The following is a 19,054-nucleotide window of genomic DNA, read 5'->3' on the forward strand; positions in this document are numbered from 1 at the left end:
TGTAAAATGAAGATTTATAGAGATATCATTCACATGGGGAGTTTGGTCTTTGTTTCAGAATTTAATTGTTATATCTTTGAGTGGGAGATTGTTGGTTGTCTTCCATTGGGGGAGAGTTGTTTGGCATTTCTTGGTACTTAGACGTTTTTCACATCTAGTGTTGCCATCAATGCCAAAGGGGGAGATCATTGGCCATTTGAAGGAATTGATTATGTGTTCCATTGATGTTTTGTCATTGATGTCAACACTAGCTGTTTTGGATGCTTTACTGACACTCTTCTGGCCCCATTAGGTTGTGTGGTTTCTAGTTGGTTTAGATCCAGCATGATCAGGTATGCTCCGGTATGTTTTGGTTATGGAATTGGCTTACTCATGTTCATATTTAGGCAGTTGGTTTTGGTTCTAGAGATTAGATGCTATCTTGTTTGCTTGGAAGCTTGGTTTGTGGTTTCAGCGAGGGTTTCATCAACAGAGCTTTGATGAAGATCTTTGATGATATGCATAAGTGGTATTAGTGTGGCTTATGGTGGAGATTCGGGATGCTGATGGTGATCATGTTCAAGAATTGGTGGATTGGGATTATTGCTTTGGCGTGTATGGGCCTATATTAGGTCTCGGTGTATCTAGGTTACGGACTGACTTAATGTAACGTGTGGATTAGACCTCTCGAAGTCTTTTTGAGATGTCTTATGGGTTGGATATTATTTGTTTGGTCTAAGGCTGACATGTTTTGTAATTATGTAATTAGTTTATTGTGTGGTGGCCGACTTGATTGTTTATGGTCAAGGGTTTGTATATATATGATGTAAGATCTCATTGTAGATGATATCAGTATATAGGAAAGACATATGGATATGTAATGTGTGAATAATGTAATATCATTCAGGCAGAGGATTTAGTCAATAATTGGAGATCGAGTTGGGTTTATGTAAGGGGATTGAGTCCTCTGGTATTGAACTTAACCAGAATTGTCTTCAGGTATAGGAGATGCCATCTTTGCAATTCATTCATTCTTCCAAATTGTAGTCTGGATTTCTATGTAGACAGTGAGACTCCTTTTGTGATGAGCAGTGCGCTCTAGGTTGTTGGCCTTCCTACAAATGCATGCCCCTCAATTGTAATTCACATACTTACTACAAAAGTATTATCTGACTGTGGGTAGGCTTCCCACTGTGGTTTTTCCCTTTACTGGGTTTTCCACGTACAAATATTATTGTCACGTAGATGGTATTTAGTCTCTAATTATTGTTTATGCTTAATTGGTTTATCTACTATTTCGGTATTTGGTTTAAGCATTCCAGTATTAATGTTTTGGGTTCCGGTTTTAAATTTTTAAATTTCTTAAGGTTCCGGTAATCTGAGACAACTGATTCACCCCCCCCCCCCCAGTTGTCTTCTGGTTATTTGAACTGTCTAACAAGTTTGAACTCTTGTTTAAGTTGCAAGTCTCTTTTCTAAGTAGATGAGATGAAGTCCCAAATGTCCATAAATTCTAAGACACCTTTTTTGAATAAGCTCTTACTTTGTAATTGGGAACAAAGAGCAAGTTGATCATCAAAGCATATCAATTTATTCCACCAAATAGATGAAGATGATAAGCTCATTTCATGGCTAAGGTCTTATTCATTTCATTCAAGAAGAGGAAACACAAGTTGCTACACTTTCCATATGCTTAAAAATTTTCTAGAAGATTGAGGTTTAAATTATCTTGCCATAATGATTTGATCTTTCCACCCAACTTCTTTCCAAGCATTGTTGGCTCTAGTGGTAGCAATTCAGTGTCTAATAAGTGACCTCAACGGTGCTGATCCATGAAGACTTCCTCTAATCCATTTGGTAATTAGGAAAACTCCTTGTGTAAAGGGGTCAATCACTCCTAACCCACTTTTCTTTTTGGTTGAATACAATGTGACCATGAAGCAATAACATGTCCCATTTTATTATTCCATCTTCCCCACAAGAACCTTCTAATCAATTGTGTTTGTTGAAATATATCTATTTTTCGAAGGGAGCCAACAAGATGAAATGTAGACATGGTTGGCTATGAGAATTTAATTAGCAATTTAAATAGAACCAACCATTGAGAGAAATGTGTTTAACCAATGTTCAATCTTCCTTTTTAATTTCAGCATGAACCATTTCAACATTTCAAACAAGGAGACTCCTATCATAAATGGGATGCCAAGGTTTCTTGAGATCACACCATGATAGTTGAATTTCCTTTGGGAGGGAATCTAAGAGGGTGATTGATCACCTAAAGTCATCCAAAATTTAGTTTTATTAGGAGAAATTAGAGAACCAAAAGAAGCATAGTATAAGTCTAAGATTTCAAGAGTTAGTTGAGCTCCTCTTGAGAATTTTGAAAATAATAAGATATCATCAACAAAATGAGAATTTGAAACCACTTCATCACCTGATAGAGAAATGTCATGGATAATTTTTGGTTGTTTAGTATGATGTAGAAGGTATCCAAGGGCATTAGCAATGAGCACATAAAACAAGGGAGGTAAGGGACAACCTTGTCTTATTGATGTTGAAATGTTGATATTTTTTAGGGATTCCAAATTCAATATTTCAACATGAAAATCATTTGAGCTCAACCACTTGAATAATTTTATTTATTTACCATGCAATATTTTTATTTATTCATTTTACTTTATTTTTTTAATTCTTTATTTAACATTGTAATGCATAAATATTTATTTTTAATAATTATGGTTCAATTAAATTATTATTATTTATTTAATGGTTGCTATAATCAAAATATAGTATAAATAGCAAGCACCTTGTAATGAATTGATTCATTAGTAGATGGTACTTGCATACTTACACACATTATAGAGCTTATAGTTTTCTTCAAACATTTAAAAATATTATATGTGATTCTAGCAACTTTTCGCCCAAATATATTATCTCTAGTAATTTTGGAAATATGAGCAAGATCAAATTGAAAGTCATCTTAATATTATGATGCAAGTGTGATATAGATCCATAATGATCTTTATTTATATATCAACAATTACTTCAAAAAAATATTGTATTCACTAGAAATCCATTCAATGATTTAAGTGTTACTACAAAAATATTCTAAACTTTTGTAGACAAATGCATCGAATAGAATGATGCTAATGAGAAATGTGAACCTAGGAATATACAATATGAACAAGTTAAAAAAACAAACTATATATCCCATCTTGTGGAATAAGGAAGAAAAGTATTTCACTTTTACATAAACTAATTTTGTTTTACCAATTTTCATATTACTTACGTATTAATGTTTAGAACTAGATTATTGGTTGTACATCAAGCTTTTCACAAACATTTTTTTTTATATTTATGAACAAAGTGATTTTTTAAAAAAAATATTTCCTTTCTTCATGTAAATATACGAGATTTCTATTAGATGTAGGCCATTTCAAAATCATGTGCAATAGATTAAATATTTGCAAACATTAAATTATATAATCTTGATTTATCATAACAATTAAACTATGTATAATAATATGCTAGGTGAAGCCACCAATAATATGCTTTTGTCTTCAATAAGGAGAATACACCAAAAAGTCAGCCTTAGCAAAAAACAAAGTCATGTACACATGTTTATAACAATCAAAAGATTTCATTATTAAATTTCAAAGTAGAACAAATAATCCACAAGTAATAGACAAAATAGCCAATGAAAATTTGTCTAAAAAGATAACTACTAATTTCCATTTAAATTTTAACATTGTAATATTTTAACTAAGGATAATTATTTTATAGATGTATCCCTTTATAGTGTCAGGTCCTTCATCTATGGAAACACAATTTTTATCTTGATTTAGCATAACAATTAAACTATATATAATAACATGTTGGGTGAAGCCAAAAGTAATTAATGTGTTTTTGTCTTCAATAAAGAGAACACACCAAAAACCTTCTTGTAGACAAATTTATAACAATCAAAGGGCTTCCTTATTAAATTTAAAAGTAGTACAAATAATTCACTAGTAGAAAAATAACCAATGAGAATTTGTCTAAAAAGCTAACTACTAATTTCTATTTAAATTTCAACATTGTAATATTTTAAATAAGGATAATTACTTCATAGAAAAAAAATATAACTCGCCTTTTATAGATGTATCCCTTTATAGTGTCAGGTCCTTCATATATGGAAACACAATTTTTATCTTGATTTAGCATAACAATTAAACTATATACAATAATATGTTGGGTGAAACCACCAATAATGTGTTTTTGTCTTCAATACGGAGAATGCACCAAAAAGCCTTCCTTAGAAAAAATAAAGTCCTATACACATATTTATAACAATCAAAAGATTTCATTATTAAATTTAAAAGTAGTACAAATAATCCACAAGTAAGTAACAAAATAACCAATGAGAATTTTTCTAAAAAGCTAACTACTAATTTCTATTTAAATTTTAATATTGTAATATTAAATAAGGATAATTACTCCATAGAAAAAAAATTATAACTCACCTTTTATAGTGTCACGTCCTTCATCCATGGAAACATAATTGTTATCCTGACTTAGCATACCAATTAAACTATATACAATAATATGCTGGGTGAAGCCACCAATAATGTGTTTTTGTCTTCAGTAAGGAGAATACACCATAAAGCCTTCCTTAGCAAAAATAAAGTCCTATACACATATTTATAACAATCAAAAGATTTCATTATTAAATTTAGAAGTTGTACAAATAATCCACAAGTAATAGACAAAATAACCAATGAGAATTTGTCTAAAAAGCTAAGTACTAATTTCTATTTAAATTTTAACATTATAATATTTTAAATAAGGATAATTACTTTATAGAAAAAAAATATAACTCACCTTTTATAGATGTATCCCTTTATAGTACCAGGTCCTTCGTCTATGAAAGCACAATTTTTATCTTGATTTAGCATAACAATTAAACTATATACAATAATATGCTGGGTGAAACCACCAATAATGTGTTTTTTGCCTTCAATAAGGAGAATACACCAAAAACCATTCCTTAGCAAAAGTAAATTCATGTACACATATTTATAACAATAAAAGGATTTCATTATTAAATTTAAAAGTGGTACAAATAATCCACATGTAATAGACAAAATAACCAATGAGGATTTGTCTAAAAATCTATGTACTAATTTCTATTTAAATTCGAACTTTGTAATATTTTAAATAAGGACAATTACTTCAAAGAAAAAATAATAACTTACCTTTTACAGATGTAGCCCTTTATAGTGTCAAGTCCTTCATCCATGGAAACACAATTTTTAGGATTGCATCAACTTTATTGAAATATTTCCTTCTCCAACTCATTTTTATCAAGATCAATGACACTATTCCTCCAAATGCTACTCCATGTGACAATCCTAATGCTATTCCATACAAAGGATATTTAGTGCTTTTCTTTTCTTTTTTAATTGAAACTTCAGGAGGACGAGGAATATATTGTAGCCAAGAACAATTTTTGGGTAGGGGACACCCCCATAAATTAGGATTTCCTGAATAAGAGGATTCTGCAAATGTACTCATCTGTGTTCCTTGAGGTATACTTCCTGAAAGGTGGTTGTTTGATAAATTTAGGAAACCTAAAGAGTTAAGAGATATAAACTCCATAGGGATTTTTCCAAAAAAATTATTTCTTGAAAGGTCTAATGACTCTAGCTGACCCATTTCTCCCAAACTACTTGGAATGGTCCCATTCAAATTGTTCATTGAAAGGTTCAAAAACCTTAACCCCTTTAAATTCCCGAAATCAAAAGGAATTCCTCCCTCCAATTCATTATTGGATAGATCCATGGCTGTGAGAGTGGAAAGAATATATGTGTAGTGCTCATCTATACCCTTTGAAGTCATATCCAATCCGTCCTGATATGTTTGCTCACCAGAAAAAGTGGACAATACAATACCATCTTGGTCTTCTATTGTCATTGCTTGCAATGATACAATTGTGTGTGGAATTAAACCTGAGAAATGATTGGAAGAAAGGAGCAAGATTTGAAGGTATATTAGTTGGCCTATGGCTGAAGGAATATTCCCTGTAAAATTGTTTTTCTTCATCACCAATACTCTTAGAACAGAAAAATTTCCAATTGTTGGTGGCATTTCACCTCCAAAAAAGTTGTTCCCGATATCAAGAACTTGTAAAAATGAACAATTTGATATTGAAGGTGGAAAAGATCCATTCAGGATATTACCATGAACAACTAATGAGCTTAATTGCCTTAGTCTACTAAATTCATATGGTAAGCTTCCCTTCAAACTGTTGTTTCCCAAATTTAAGACAATGAGAGAAGAGCAATTGGACAAGCTTACAGGGATCATTCCACTTATTTTGTTGTTTGCAAGATTTAAAAGCTGGAGTTGAAATAATTTGTAATGCCCCGCCAGGAAACCCCGAAGGGATTAAGCCATAACACAAGAATAGAGTGCAAATTTTTTTTAAAAAAATTACACCACATTAAGATACAACAAGATATCAAAGAATCAGATTGCATAGCGGAAGACTTCAACTAACTCCTAAAGAGTTTCCCAACGAGATTACTTAAATTTCACAATTCACTTAACTCACACAATTAATCCAAAAGCTGAATATCTTAATAACGAGATAATTCATAATCAGGATAATTCCTTTCTAAAGAGGGAAATATAAATCACAAGCGAAGATTCATCATTAAGATCCATTCATAATCTTCATTCAAGCTTTTCATTTAAAACTACAAACCATACATCTAACATTCTAATACACTAGGATTTCATCATAACATAAGGGATCTTTCCAAGCATATTTAAATTCCTTAACAACAACTAAGTATAATTCATTACTCTAAGTTACATGCTTTCATATTCCAACTTATTGCATTTCAAAAGACGATTGCATACTAGCATCTACGATAAATCTCATCTAAACCACTTAAGCATTTGATCAACATGACATTCACGAAAGAATTGAATATAAGCATTAATAGTTAATTCCAATTATCCACTTAACCATTCTAACATAAGTTAATCATACATGATAAAGCTGAATAAAGGAAACATAAGAGAATAACATCACATAACACCATAATGATCTCGGAGTTCACCCCTAAAGGGCTACATCTCCGGGTCTACTCAACTGCAAGACCCCTCTGATAAATAATAAAGTTAAGAATTCACGAGGTTACACCATACAATCCAGCCATCAAGGCGATACATAAACAATATACAAACGACCACATCGGTCCATTAATACATAAACGATCCCTGAAAAGGACAGGGTCCAGCTGAACATAATCAAAGCTAAAACAAGAGGTCCATGAGAGCATCCATAAAACTGAGCCATCACCACCCAAGGTCTATCATGAAACTGACACTCACAAGGGCATAATCAAAAGGACGACCCACAAAGGTACTCTTAACAGGACAAAACGACAACACACTAGCAAACGTAGGGACAAGTGTCATCACACAACCTGGTATGGTTACCATGGCAAGTCTTCATAGGTCCCGGCCCCATACACTGGGTTACCCTGGCAACCTAATCCAAACTTCCGGCCCATCCAAGCCTCATGTGGACCCACACATCCTCTCGTGAAGACAAGGATGGTGGTTTGCCATTTCAGGCCTTCTCACAGCATGTCGAACCTATGATAGCACTCGTCTCATGTGTGAGGCACAATTATCTTACTTAGAAATTACATTCTAATCTACTATTAGGTTATCACTTATTAGACTCACTTTCGACGGGTTATCCAGCAGCCACTTTGGGCGCGGCCCCCAATCGAAAGCCACTTTCCCATACGACACTAGACTATACTCAAACGAACTCAAAACCAAGGAATACACATGGTCAGACGAACGGAGTTCAAGAAGAGAGAAACAATCATTTGGTCAAACACGACTCAAGGGTAATCACTTACTGACGGTACTCTAACTAGAGACCCGACCAACAACGGTCAACCACAATCATCATTCGACTCACACATAAGGAGGATATGATCAAAACGACACTACCACAATACAACAGTCAACTCGGAAATCGAGGACTGAAACAGGTACCCCAAGTCAATCCATACGACAGGGTCCTACTAAACAAAGCAAAACATGCCATTTCATAATTAAAGGCGAATACAAAAATTAAACTCGCAAAGGCAATAATCAGAAAGGCAATATCTCCTCAAATTGATTTAATCATACAAGTCGATCAAGTTTTCTACAAGATCTAAATCAGCTTACAGTTATCTACCTCATCAAGGGATAAGTTGTTCTTGGTTTTCTAACTCCTAAGGTTCAAAGCATCGAACAGGCAAATTAAGCCATAATGAGTTTTTAACCAATTCATAATAATTAAACTCAGACAGCCATTAATCAATTAAACAAGGTATTTAATCTCCAATCAAAACGTCATAGACATACTGGTTCGAAATCAATCTCTACAGATTCATATTTTTTTAATCCCAGATGCACTATACGGATCACGGAAATTTAAATATAAAAAGGAAATCCAAATGAAGATAATCATTATCAAAAGCATATCGTTAAATTTCTAATGCCCAACGATAAATATTTCACTACTTTTCAATTACTCAAATGATATGTTCTACGATAATATTTAACATCATCAAGTAGAATTACATCGACAATATTAAATTGCAAAATAACAGTTTCAGAACTTAATTAGAAAAGGTACCAAAGTCGTGAAATGAAATTGGATGATGATTAACCTATAACCCCATTTTAAAATTAATCAATACCAATTTAACATTTAACATGATATTCCACCTCTAATCATAATTAAGAATCTAACTAAACTTAACATTAAAAATACTTCCATTAAAATGATATAAAATATCATATGCATTTTCTTTCTTTTGAATGATAAAAAAAAAATACATAAAAAAAACTATTTTAAAAACTATGATTAAAAAACGCATAGAAAGTGAGGCGAGGGCGGGCCATGCCCTAACCCTAGCCGCAGGCACTGGGGGAGCTTCGTGGGCGGCGCCACGGTGGTGCCCGCAGGCGCCGCGGCGCCCTGCGGCCACCACGGCCCCTGCGGCCACCGCCGTGAGCCGCAGGCACACGGTCTCACAACCCATGCGGAGGACCAGGGAGAAACGGGGGAGCAAGCGGGGGACGCGCGGGGGAAGGGGGGAGGAGCGGGTGGAGCTCCGCTCCCCGCCCTCCAACCCCAAACCCACAGTTAAAACATCAAACGCGCAGTCTGCAAAATAATACGTTTTAAATTTTAAATATGAACACACAGTTCGGTTTTATTCACAGTTCGGTGTTTATTAAAAAAAATCGCCCAGCTCGGAGTTAAATCAAATGAAACCCCAATCTCAAATTTGCTAAAAATAATTTTCGATTTACTATGAGTTCGGATTCAAAGAACTGCGTTTTGGGTATCATATTATCTTGATGTTTTTTTTTTATTATTCTTTACAAACACCCCAAGGGTTTCAAACGCCCAAAATGAAAAGAGAAATTAACAACATCTCACATACACTCCCAGCCAAGCTAAATAATTTACCAAATCAATTCATAAGCATGGCATTCGATGGAGAATCTAAAACCAAGATAAAACCCCCATTTCCATTTTAAACAAAAACTAAAATTGAGAGATAAATCCTACCTGATCTCGCGTTCCTGGCAAGATCTGTTGAGAGTCCAAATCTCCAGCTCCCAAATCCTTCCTTCTCCATCCAAAATCCTCCAATTTCATCTCCAAAATCTTTCCCAACCAAAATTCCTCCAAAAATGTCCCTCCTCCCCAAATTTCCCCAAATTTGGGTTATATGGAAGAGTTGACCAAAAATTCTATTTTTGGAATTAAAAATCTTTATTTACAAATAATTCTCAAAATTAATTCTTTTCAACTATAGCAACAATTTAACTTGCTTTTTAATTCAAAAACGATTTCCTCAATTAATACGATTTAACCTTTCAAATTTTAAAAGCCAACAGAATACGATTAATCTATTGCGATAAAATACATAACTTTCTTTTTCAACAGCATATATAAAATGCATTAAATATTCAAGATTAGTCATTTAATCGAATTTACTCCCAATTAAAATAAGCAATTCATTAACAACGAAAATCGCATAACGAATTCCCGATTAATTTAGTCCATAAATCTCTAATGCACAAATACATATATAATCAAAATAATTACTAAGGACTAATTAATCAATTTAACCATGCACACCAAGCATGCAAATCGAGAAGGTCAACCAAATAGATGACTCGCAAACCCAAACAAAAAGGGATGACCGACGACGACTGGCGATGCTCACTTGAGCACGGCTAAGGTCAACTAGGGTCTTACGACCACCTAATCCAACTCTAAGGATTAAAAAGGTACACTCAAACCTGCACATCCAGGTGAAGACGAACCTCGCACTCAAGCGACATTGTACCTGAAATCTCCTGCAACCAAGAGTCATACATGCATACATATATAAACTTAATGAAAGCGTTAGCTCGATAATAATACCACGAAATAGGTACACAAAACAACTTGCATACAACTAGTGTGAAACCACATCAACAGCTATGCGTAAAATCAATCATCTGACTATAACATAATATTACGATAAACTAATCAAGATTAAACCAAGGTTAGAAATAGATTAGGGCAGGGGTACTACATAATTTGCCCAGGCTATAAGGAATATTGCCACTAAAGAAATTGTTTGCAAGATTTAATATTTGGAGTTGAGATAATTTGCCCAGGCTTGAAGGAATCTTGCCACTGAATAAATTGTCATTAAGCAACAATATTGAAATACTGGAAGACCATATTGATGGGATGCATCCACTCAGTCCATTTCTTGACACATCTAACTCTGAAAGTTGTGTGCATATTGAAAGATTTGAGGATAGGCTTCCTTCTAGTTGATTTCCTGATAGATTTAAATGATACAACTGAGGACTGGTTTCCCATAGCCAAGAGGGAATTACACCCACAAGACTGGCGTTAGTTAATTCCAAACTTTCAAGTGAGAATTGTGTTGAGATCCAAGATGGAAATTCACCATCAATTCTACACGACAGTAAAGACAACTCATGTAATTGAAAGGATGGAATCCAGATTGTGCTAATATTTAGCACACAATCAGATAAAGACAAAGCTCTTAACCTTGTAAGCTTGTGAAAGAAATTTTCTGAAATCAACTGGTGGTGATTTAGTGACAGGCCTAATTCAACTAAAGAAGGTTGAAGTGAGGAAGAAGAGATGGTTTCATTGAAACGATTGCTAACACCATCCAACACCTGGAGTAAAGAAAGATTGCCTAAGGAATCTGGAATGTTCCCCCTCAGTTCATTGTTAGAAAGATTTAAGCTTCTCAACAAAGAGAGACTTCCAAGAGAAGCAGGTATGCTTCCACTAAGCTAGTTGTCATGAAGATATAAGTTTCTCAACAAAGAGAGACTTCCAAGAGAAGCAGGTATGCTTCCACTAAGCTGGTTGTAAGAAAGGTGAAGTTCAGTTAAAGAAGAAAGGCTTCCAAGAGAAGCAGGTATGCTTCCACTAAGCTGGTTGTAAGAAAGGTGAAGTTCAGTTAAAGAAGAAAGGCTTCCAAGAGAAGCGGGTATGCTTCCACTAAGCTGGTTGTAAGACGGGTGAGAAAACAAACGAAAGGGGGAATCATCCCAGTAAAGCTATTTCCAGATAAATCTAAATAGCGAATATAAGAGAGATTTCTCAAACAGGGAGGAAAGACAATACTTGATGTAAGAGAGAATACGTCAAATATAGTGAGTGATGTGAGAAAACGAAGTTGGCACAGGCTCTCAGATATCACGCTTTCAGCAAAGAAATAGCTTATGTTAAGAGAGACAACGTGGTTGGTGTGATTGTCGCAGGAGATGCCTGTCCAGTTGGTGCAACAGTCTGTTCCATTTACCCATAATGAAGTCAGATCGTCGTAGGAAATATAGTCATCCAAAATTTAGTTTTATTAGGAGAAATTAGAGAGCCAGAAGAAGCATAGTATAAGTCTAAGATTTCAAGAGTTAGTTGAGCTCCTCTTGAGAATTTTGAAAATAATAAGATATCATCAACAAAATGAGAATTTGAAGCCACTTCATCACCTGATAGAGAAATGCCATGGATAATTTTTTGTTGTTTAGTATGATGTAGAAGGTATCCAAGGGCATTAGCAATGAGCACATAAAACAAGGAAGCTAAGGGACAACCTTGTCTTATTGATGTTGAAATTTTTGAGGGATTCCAAATTCAAAATTTTAACATGAAAATTATTTGAGCTCAACCACTTGAATAATTTTATTTATTTACCATGCAATATTTTTATTTATTCATTTTTCTTTTTTTTTAATGCTTTCTTTAACATTGTAATACATAAATATTTATTTTTAATAGTTATGGTTCACTTAAATTATTATTATTTATTTAATGGTTTCTATAATCAAAATATAGAATAAATAGAAAGCACCTTGTAATGAATTAATTCATTAGCAGATGGTACTTGCATACTTACACACATTGTAGAGCTTATAATTTTCTCCAAACAATTAAAAATATTATATGTGATTCTAGCAACTTTTTGTTCAAATATATTTTCACTAGTACTTTTGGAAATATGAGCAAGATCAAATTGAAAGTTATCTTAATATTATGATGCAAGTGTGATATAGATCCATAATGATCTTTATATAGATCAACAATTACTTCAAAAAAATAGTGTATTCATTAGAAATCCATTCAATGATTTAAGTGTTAAACTACAAAAATATTCTAAACTTTTGTAGACAAATGCATTGAATAGAATGATGCCAATGAGAAATGTGAACCTAGGAATATATAATCTGAATAGGTTAAAAAAAAAACTATATATCCCATCTTGTGAAATAAGGAAGAAAAGTATCACTTTTACATAAACTAATTTTTTTTTCCCAATTTTCATATTAATTACATATGAATGTTTAGAACTAGATTATTTGTTGTACATCAGGTTTTTCACAATCATTTTTTTTTCATATTTATGAACAGAGTGATTTTTTTTTTTTTAAATTCCTTTCTTCATGTAAATATACGAGCTTTCTATTAGATGTAGGCCATTTCAAAATCATGTGCAATAGATTAAATATTTGCAAACATTACATTATATAATCTTGATTTATCATAACAATTAAACTATGAACAATAATATGCTAGGTGAAGCCACCAATAATATGCTTTGTCTTCAATAAGGAGAATACACCAAAAAGCCGTCCTTAGTAAAAAAAAAGTCATGTACACATTATTTTTTAATCAATTGGTAATGAGCCGAAGCCGATAAGATGTACATACCATACCCCCTTGCGGGATTTGAACTTGTGACCTCTCTTTTAAAAGAACAAGTTCTCCACCACTAGGCCGACTGAAATTGTACAAGTCATGTACACATGTTTGTAACAATCAAAAGATTTCATTATTAAATTTTAAAGTGGTACAAATTATCCACAAGTAATACACAAAATAACCAATGAAAATTTGTCTAAAAAGATAACTACTAATTTCCTTTTAAATTTTAACATTGTAATATTTTAAATAAGGATAATTACTTTATAGTAAAAAATTATAACTCACCTTTTATAGATGTATTCGTTTATAGTGTCAGGTCCAAGTCATCTATGGAAACACAATTTTTATCTTAATTTAGCATAACAATTAAACTATATACAATAATATGTTGGGTGAAGCCACAAGTAATTAATGTGTTTTTGTCTTCAATAAAGAGAACACACCAAAAGCCTTCATGTACACAACTTTATAACAATCAAAGGACTTCCTTATTAAATTCAAAAGTAGTACAAGTAATCCACTAGTAGAAAAAATAACCAATGAAAATTTGTCTAAAAAGATAACTACTAATTTCTGTTTAAATTTTAACATTGTAATATTTTAAATAAGGATAATTACTTCATACAAAAAAAATAACTCGCCTTTTATAGATGTATCCCTTTATAGTGTTAGGTCCTTCATCTATGGAAACACAATTTTTATCTTGATTTAGCATAATAATTAAACTATATACAACAATATGTTGGGTGAAACCACCAATAATATGTTTTTGTCTTCAATAAGGAGAGTGCACCAAAAAGCCTTCTTTCGCAAAAAAAAGTCTAGTACACATATCTGTAACAATCAAAAGATTTCATTATTAAATTTAAAAGTAGTACAAATAATCGACAAGTAACAAACAAAATAACCAATGAGAATTTTTCTAAAAATATAACTATTAATTTATATTTAAATTTTAATATTGCAATATTTTAAATAAGGATAATTGCTCCATAGAAAAAAATTATAACTCACCTTTTATAGATGTATCCTTTTTATAGTGTCGGGTCCTTCATCCATGGAAACATAATTTTTATATGGATTTAGCATAACAATTAAACTATATACAATAATATGCTTGATGAAGCCACCATTGTTTTTGTTTTTGTCTTCAATAAGGAGAATACACCAAAAAGCCTTCCTTAGCAAAATTATAGTCCTATACACATATTTATAACAATCAAAGGATTTCATTATTAAATTTAAAAGTTGTACAAATAATCCACAAGTAATAGACAAAATAACCAATGAGAATTTGTCTAAAAAGCTAACTATTAATTTCTATTTAAATTTTAACATTATAATATTTTAAATAAGGATAATTACTTCATAGAATAAAAATATAACTCACCTTTTATAGATGTGCCCCTTTATAGTACCAGGTCCTCCGTCTATGAAAGAACAATTTTTATCTTGATTTAGCATAACAATCAAACTATATACAATAATATGTTGGGTGAAGCCCCCAATAATGTGTTTTTGCCTTCAATAAGGAGAATACACCAAAAAGCCTGCCTTAGCAAAAGTAAATTCTTGTACACATATTTATAACAATAAAAGGAAATTACATTATTAAATTTAAAAGCGGTACAAATAATCCACAAGTAATAGACAAAATAACCAATGAGAATTTGTCTAAAAAGCTAAGTACTAATTTCTATTTAAATTCAAACTTTGTAGTATTTTAAATAAGGACAATTACTTCAAAGAAAAAAAAATAACTCACCTTTTATAGATGTATCCTTTTATAGTGTCAAGTCCTTCATCCAAGGAAACACAATTTTAAGGATTGCATCAACTTTACTGAAATATTTCCTTCTCCAACTCATTTTTATCAAGATCAATGACACTATTCCTCCAAATGCTACTCCATATGACAATCCTAATGCTATTCCATACAAAGGATATTTAGTGTTTTTCTTTTCTTTGTTAATTGAAACTTTAGGAGGACGAGGAATATATTGTGGCCAAGAACAATTTTTGGGTAGGGGACACCCCCATAAATTAGAATTTTCTGAATAAGAGGATTCTCCAAATGTACTCATCTGTGTTCCTTGGGGTATACTTCCTGAAAGGTGGTTGTTTGATAAATTTAGGAAACCTAAAGAGCTAAGAGATGTAAACTCCATAGGGATTTTTCCAGAAAATTTATTTCTTGAAAGGTCTAATGACTCTAGCTGGCCCATTTCTCCCAAACTACTTGGAATGGTCCCATTCAAATTGTTCATTGAAAGGTTCACAAACCTTAACCCCTTTAAATTCCCAAAATCAAAAGGAATTCCTCCATCCAATTCATTGTTTGATAGATCTATGGCTGTGAGAGTGGAAAGAATATATGTGTAGTGCTCTTCTATACCCTTTGAAGTCATATCCAATCCATCATGATATGTTTTCTCACCAAAAAAAGTGGACAATACAATACCATCTTGGTCTTCTATTGTCATTGCTTGCAATGATACAATTGTGTGTGGAATTAAACCTGAGAAATGATTGGAAGAAAGGAGCAAGATCTGAAGGTATATTAGTTGGCCTATGGCTGAAGGAATATTGCCTGTAAAATTGTTTTTCTTCATCACCAATTGTTGGTGGCATTTCACCTCCAAAAAAGTTGTTCCCGATATCAAGAACTTGTAAAAATGAACAATTTAATATTGAAGGTGGAAAAGATCCAATCAGGATATTACCATGAACAACTAATGACTTTAATTGCCATAGTATACTAAATTCATATGGTAAGCTTCCCTTCAAACTGTTGTTTCCCAAATTTAAGACAGTGAGAGAAGAGCAATTGGACAAGCTTGCAGGAATATTGCCACTAAATAAATTGTTTGCAAGATTTAATATTTGGAGTTGAGATAATTTGCCCAGGCTTGAAGGAATCTTGCCACTGAATAAATTGTCATTAAGCAACAATATTGAAATACGGGAAGGCCATATTGATGGGATGCATCCACTCAGTCCATTTCTTGACACATCTAACCCTAAAAGTTTTGTACATATTGAAAGATTTGAGGATAGGCTTCCTTCTAGATGATTTCCTGAGAGATTTAAATATTGCAACTGAGGACTGGTTTCCCATAGCCAAGAGGGAATTACACCCACAAGACTAGCATTTGTTAATTCCAAACTTTCAAGTGAGAATTGTGTTGAGATCCAAGGTGGAAATTCACCATCAATTGTACATGACATTAAAGACAACTCAGATAATTGAAAGGATGGAATCCAGATTGTGCTAATATTTAGCACACAATCAGATAAATACAAATTTCTTAACCTTGTAAGCTTGTGAAAGGAATTTTCTGAAATCAACTGGTGGTGATTTAGTGACAGGCCTAATACAACTAAAGAAGGTGGAAGTGAGGAAGAAGAGATGGTTTCATTGAAACGATTGCTAACACCATCCAACACCTCGAGTAAAGAAAGATTGCCTAAGGAATCTGGAATGTTCCCCCTCAGTTCATTGTTAGAAAGATATAAGTTTCTCAACAAAGAGAGACTTCCAAGAGAAGCAGGTATGCTTCCACTAAGCTGGTTGTGAGAAAGGTAAAGTTCAGTTAAAGAAGAAAGGCTTCCAAGAGAAGCAGGTATGCTTCCACTAAGCTGGTTGTAAGAAAGGTCAAGTTCAGTTAAAGAAGAAAGGCTTCCAAGAGAAGCAGGTATGCTTCCATTAAATTGGTTGCCAGAAATGTCAAGTTTAGTTAAAGAAGAAAGGCTTCCAAGAGAAGCGGGTATGCTTCCACTAAGTTGGTTGTCAGAAAGGTCAAGTTCAGTTAAAGAAGAAAGATTGCCAAGGCAGGAGGGTATGCTTCCATTGAAGTTAGTCACTGAAAGATGAAGGACTGTAAGACGGGTGAGAAAACAAACGAAAGGGGGAATCATCCCACTAAAGCTATTTCCAGATAAATCTAAATAGCGAATATAAGAGAGATTTCTCAAACAGGGAGGAATGTCAGTACCTGATGTAAGTGGTGTAAGTGATAATCTCAGTGATGTGAGAAAACGAAGTTGGCACAGGCTCTCAGATATCACGCCTTCGGCACCGAGATAGCGTATGTCAAGAGAGACAACGTGGTTGGTGTGATTGTCACAGGAGATGCCTGTCCAGTTGGTGCAACAGTCTGTTCCATTCACCCACGAACTCAGATTGAAGGAAATATAAAGGGCATCTTTGAAACGAAGGAGAGCCTGGGATTCATGGGAAAGACACCTGGTCGAGAGTAATGGATGGGAAAAAGAAGAGCGTGGAGAGAGGAAAAGGAAGACAAGCAAAAGAGACATGAAAACTAAAAACAGCTTGTGTGAAGGGATGGCCATTCTATTTGGGATGCAGGAAAACGCAGATTGTGGTTTGTTATTGTTTGGGTGGGAAAGGCTCTTCTTATACTTCCTGCCGGTCAACGGGTCAATGATTTAGTAATTAACCAAACGTCTTTAATAAGTTTTAATAATTTAAAACTTCACGACTTTCGGCTGTTTCGGAGAAAAGCGTTTTCTTGAATGAAATTAATTCTAATTCACGACTTTCGGCTGTTTCGGCTGTTATTTTGATGCTCTCGTCCGTCTAATTTAAAGTTTCAAAGATGTATGCCTGCCTACAAATTAACTAGAGACGGCTTCTATACACATTTGATTACTGACGATCAAGAATGTGATCTTAGAGGTGATTAAAATATGGAAAAGATCTTTCAGTAACCATATCTTTTATATAAAGAAACTTCTTATGTAAATCCAATTAGTGATATAAAATAGATTTTAAGTTTTTAACATACATTTTCTAAATATTTGGTTAGAGTATATGCAATTTAGAATTCATTAAATATAATTTTTTTAAATTTGTAAAGGTTTATATTTGAAGGTCATAATAATATATTGTTATTATTTACTTATATTGAAGATGTTTCTTTTATGAAAGCAAGCAACTTTACTTTGAGTGATCAATGACACAAAACTTAGAAAGAGGATGTAATGCATCATCATCTAACATATGGATTTTCTTTTCAATCACTATTTGTTTTTTTAATTTGCTAGATTTTTCATAAAGATGAGTACAAATATGATCAACATGAGGAAAATAACAATAAGATTCTGCCTTTATTTTGCTTGTCACATGCAACTTTGATATAAGTAGTAAAGTAAGTACAAAACACATTTGTATTGGCACATTTTTTAAAAAACCACTAATTAACACTCACAAATATACTCAGCCAACCCCTCTTTTCACTTCAATAGCTAACTTAACCAAGTAACTAAACATCCACAACAAACAAAACTCTAAACACTTTTCCTATCTAATTATTTTCACGAAACCATGACAAATTTTTATTTATGATTAATATTTAATTATATATTATACATTTTTTTTTATCAAAATAGTCTACAGAATAGATGCATCTTTATGTAAAAGATGAACTTGTCCTTTAATTTTTTTCTGTTGATAATGGAATGGTGCACCCTTTTTCCTACCTAATGTGAAACATGGAAGTGGTGTACCATAGCGTTGCAGACAATATTATGCATATGAGCTGTAGAAGTAACTTAAAAATTGACTACGACGACCAACATTAAAATTGACTGGATGTGTCCTCGCTTTGAATTATAGACTCCTGAAAGTAACCTTACTATCTCTTCCAGGCGAGTTTTCATCTTAGAGGGACAAAATCAAAGGTGAAATTTTGCTTACTTAAGCAAATTAGGAAGGGAATAAAGCACACATTATTCTAT

General features: G+C 33.0%; 1 protein-coding gene across 1 annotated transcript; it reads right to left on the reverse strand.

Moving 5' to 3' along the window:
• Window positions 1-13,936: 13,936 nt before the first annotated feature.
• LOC131871960 (leucine-rich repeat protein FLOR 1-like) lies at window positions 13,937-17,672 on the reverse strand. Its single transcript, XM_059216025.1, has 4 exons — window positions 17,290-17,672; window positions 14,685-14,724; window positions 14,309-14,492; window positions 13,937-14,128 (listed from the first exon to the last, which is right to left on the reverse strand). Exons 1-3 carry the CDS (start codon window positions 17,645-17,647, stop codon window positions 14,312-14,314), a joined length of 579 nt encoding a protein of 192 aa, XP_059072008.1. The 5' UTR covers window positions 17,648-17,672; the 3' UTR covers window positions 13,937-14,128; window positions 14,309-14,311.
• Between the last annotated feature and the right edge of the window lie 1,382 nt (window positions 17,673-19,054).

Source organism: Cryptomeria japonica, unplaced genomic scaffold (genome assembly GCF_030272615.1).
Source record: "Cryptomeria japonica unplaced genomic scaffold, Sugi_1.0 HiC_scaffold_494, whole genome shotgun sequence".
Lineage (NCBI taxonomy): Eukaryota > Viridiplantae > Streptophyta > Pinopsida > Cupressales > Cupressaceae > Cryptomeria > Cryptomeria japonica.

What these genes read in the sequence shown, in the direction of transcription:
- LOC131871960 (XM_059216025.1), bottom strand. Translation starts at nt 17,647, where the DNA reads ATGGCCATCCCTTCACACAAGCTGTTTTTAGTTTTCATGTCTCTTTTG. An exon ending in ACTTACACCACTTACATCAG is followed by an intron (nt 14,725 to 17,289) that starts GTACTGACATTC and finishes GTTCTTTCATAG; the next exon opens with ACGGAGGACCTGGTACTATA. An exon ending in AAGGGGCACATCTATAAAAG is followed by an intron (nt 14,493 to 14,684) that starts GTGAGTTATATT and finishes ATATGTGTATAG; the next exon opens with GACTATAATTTTGCTAAGGA.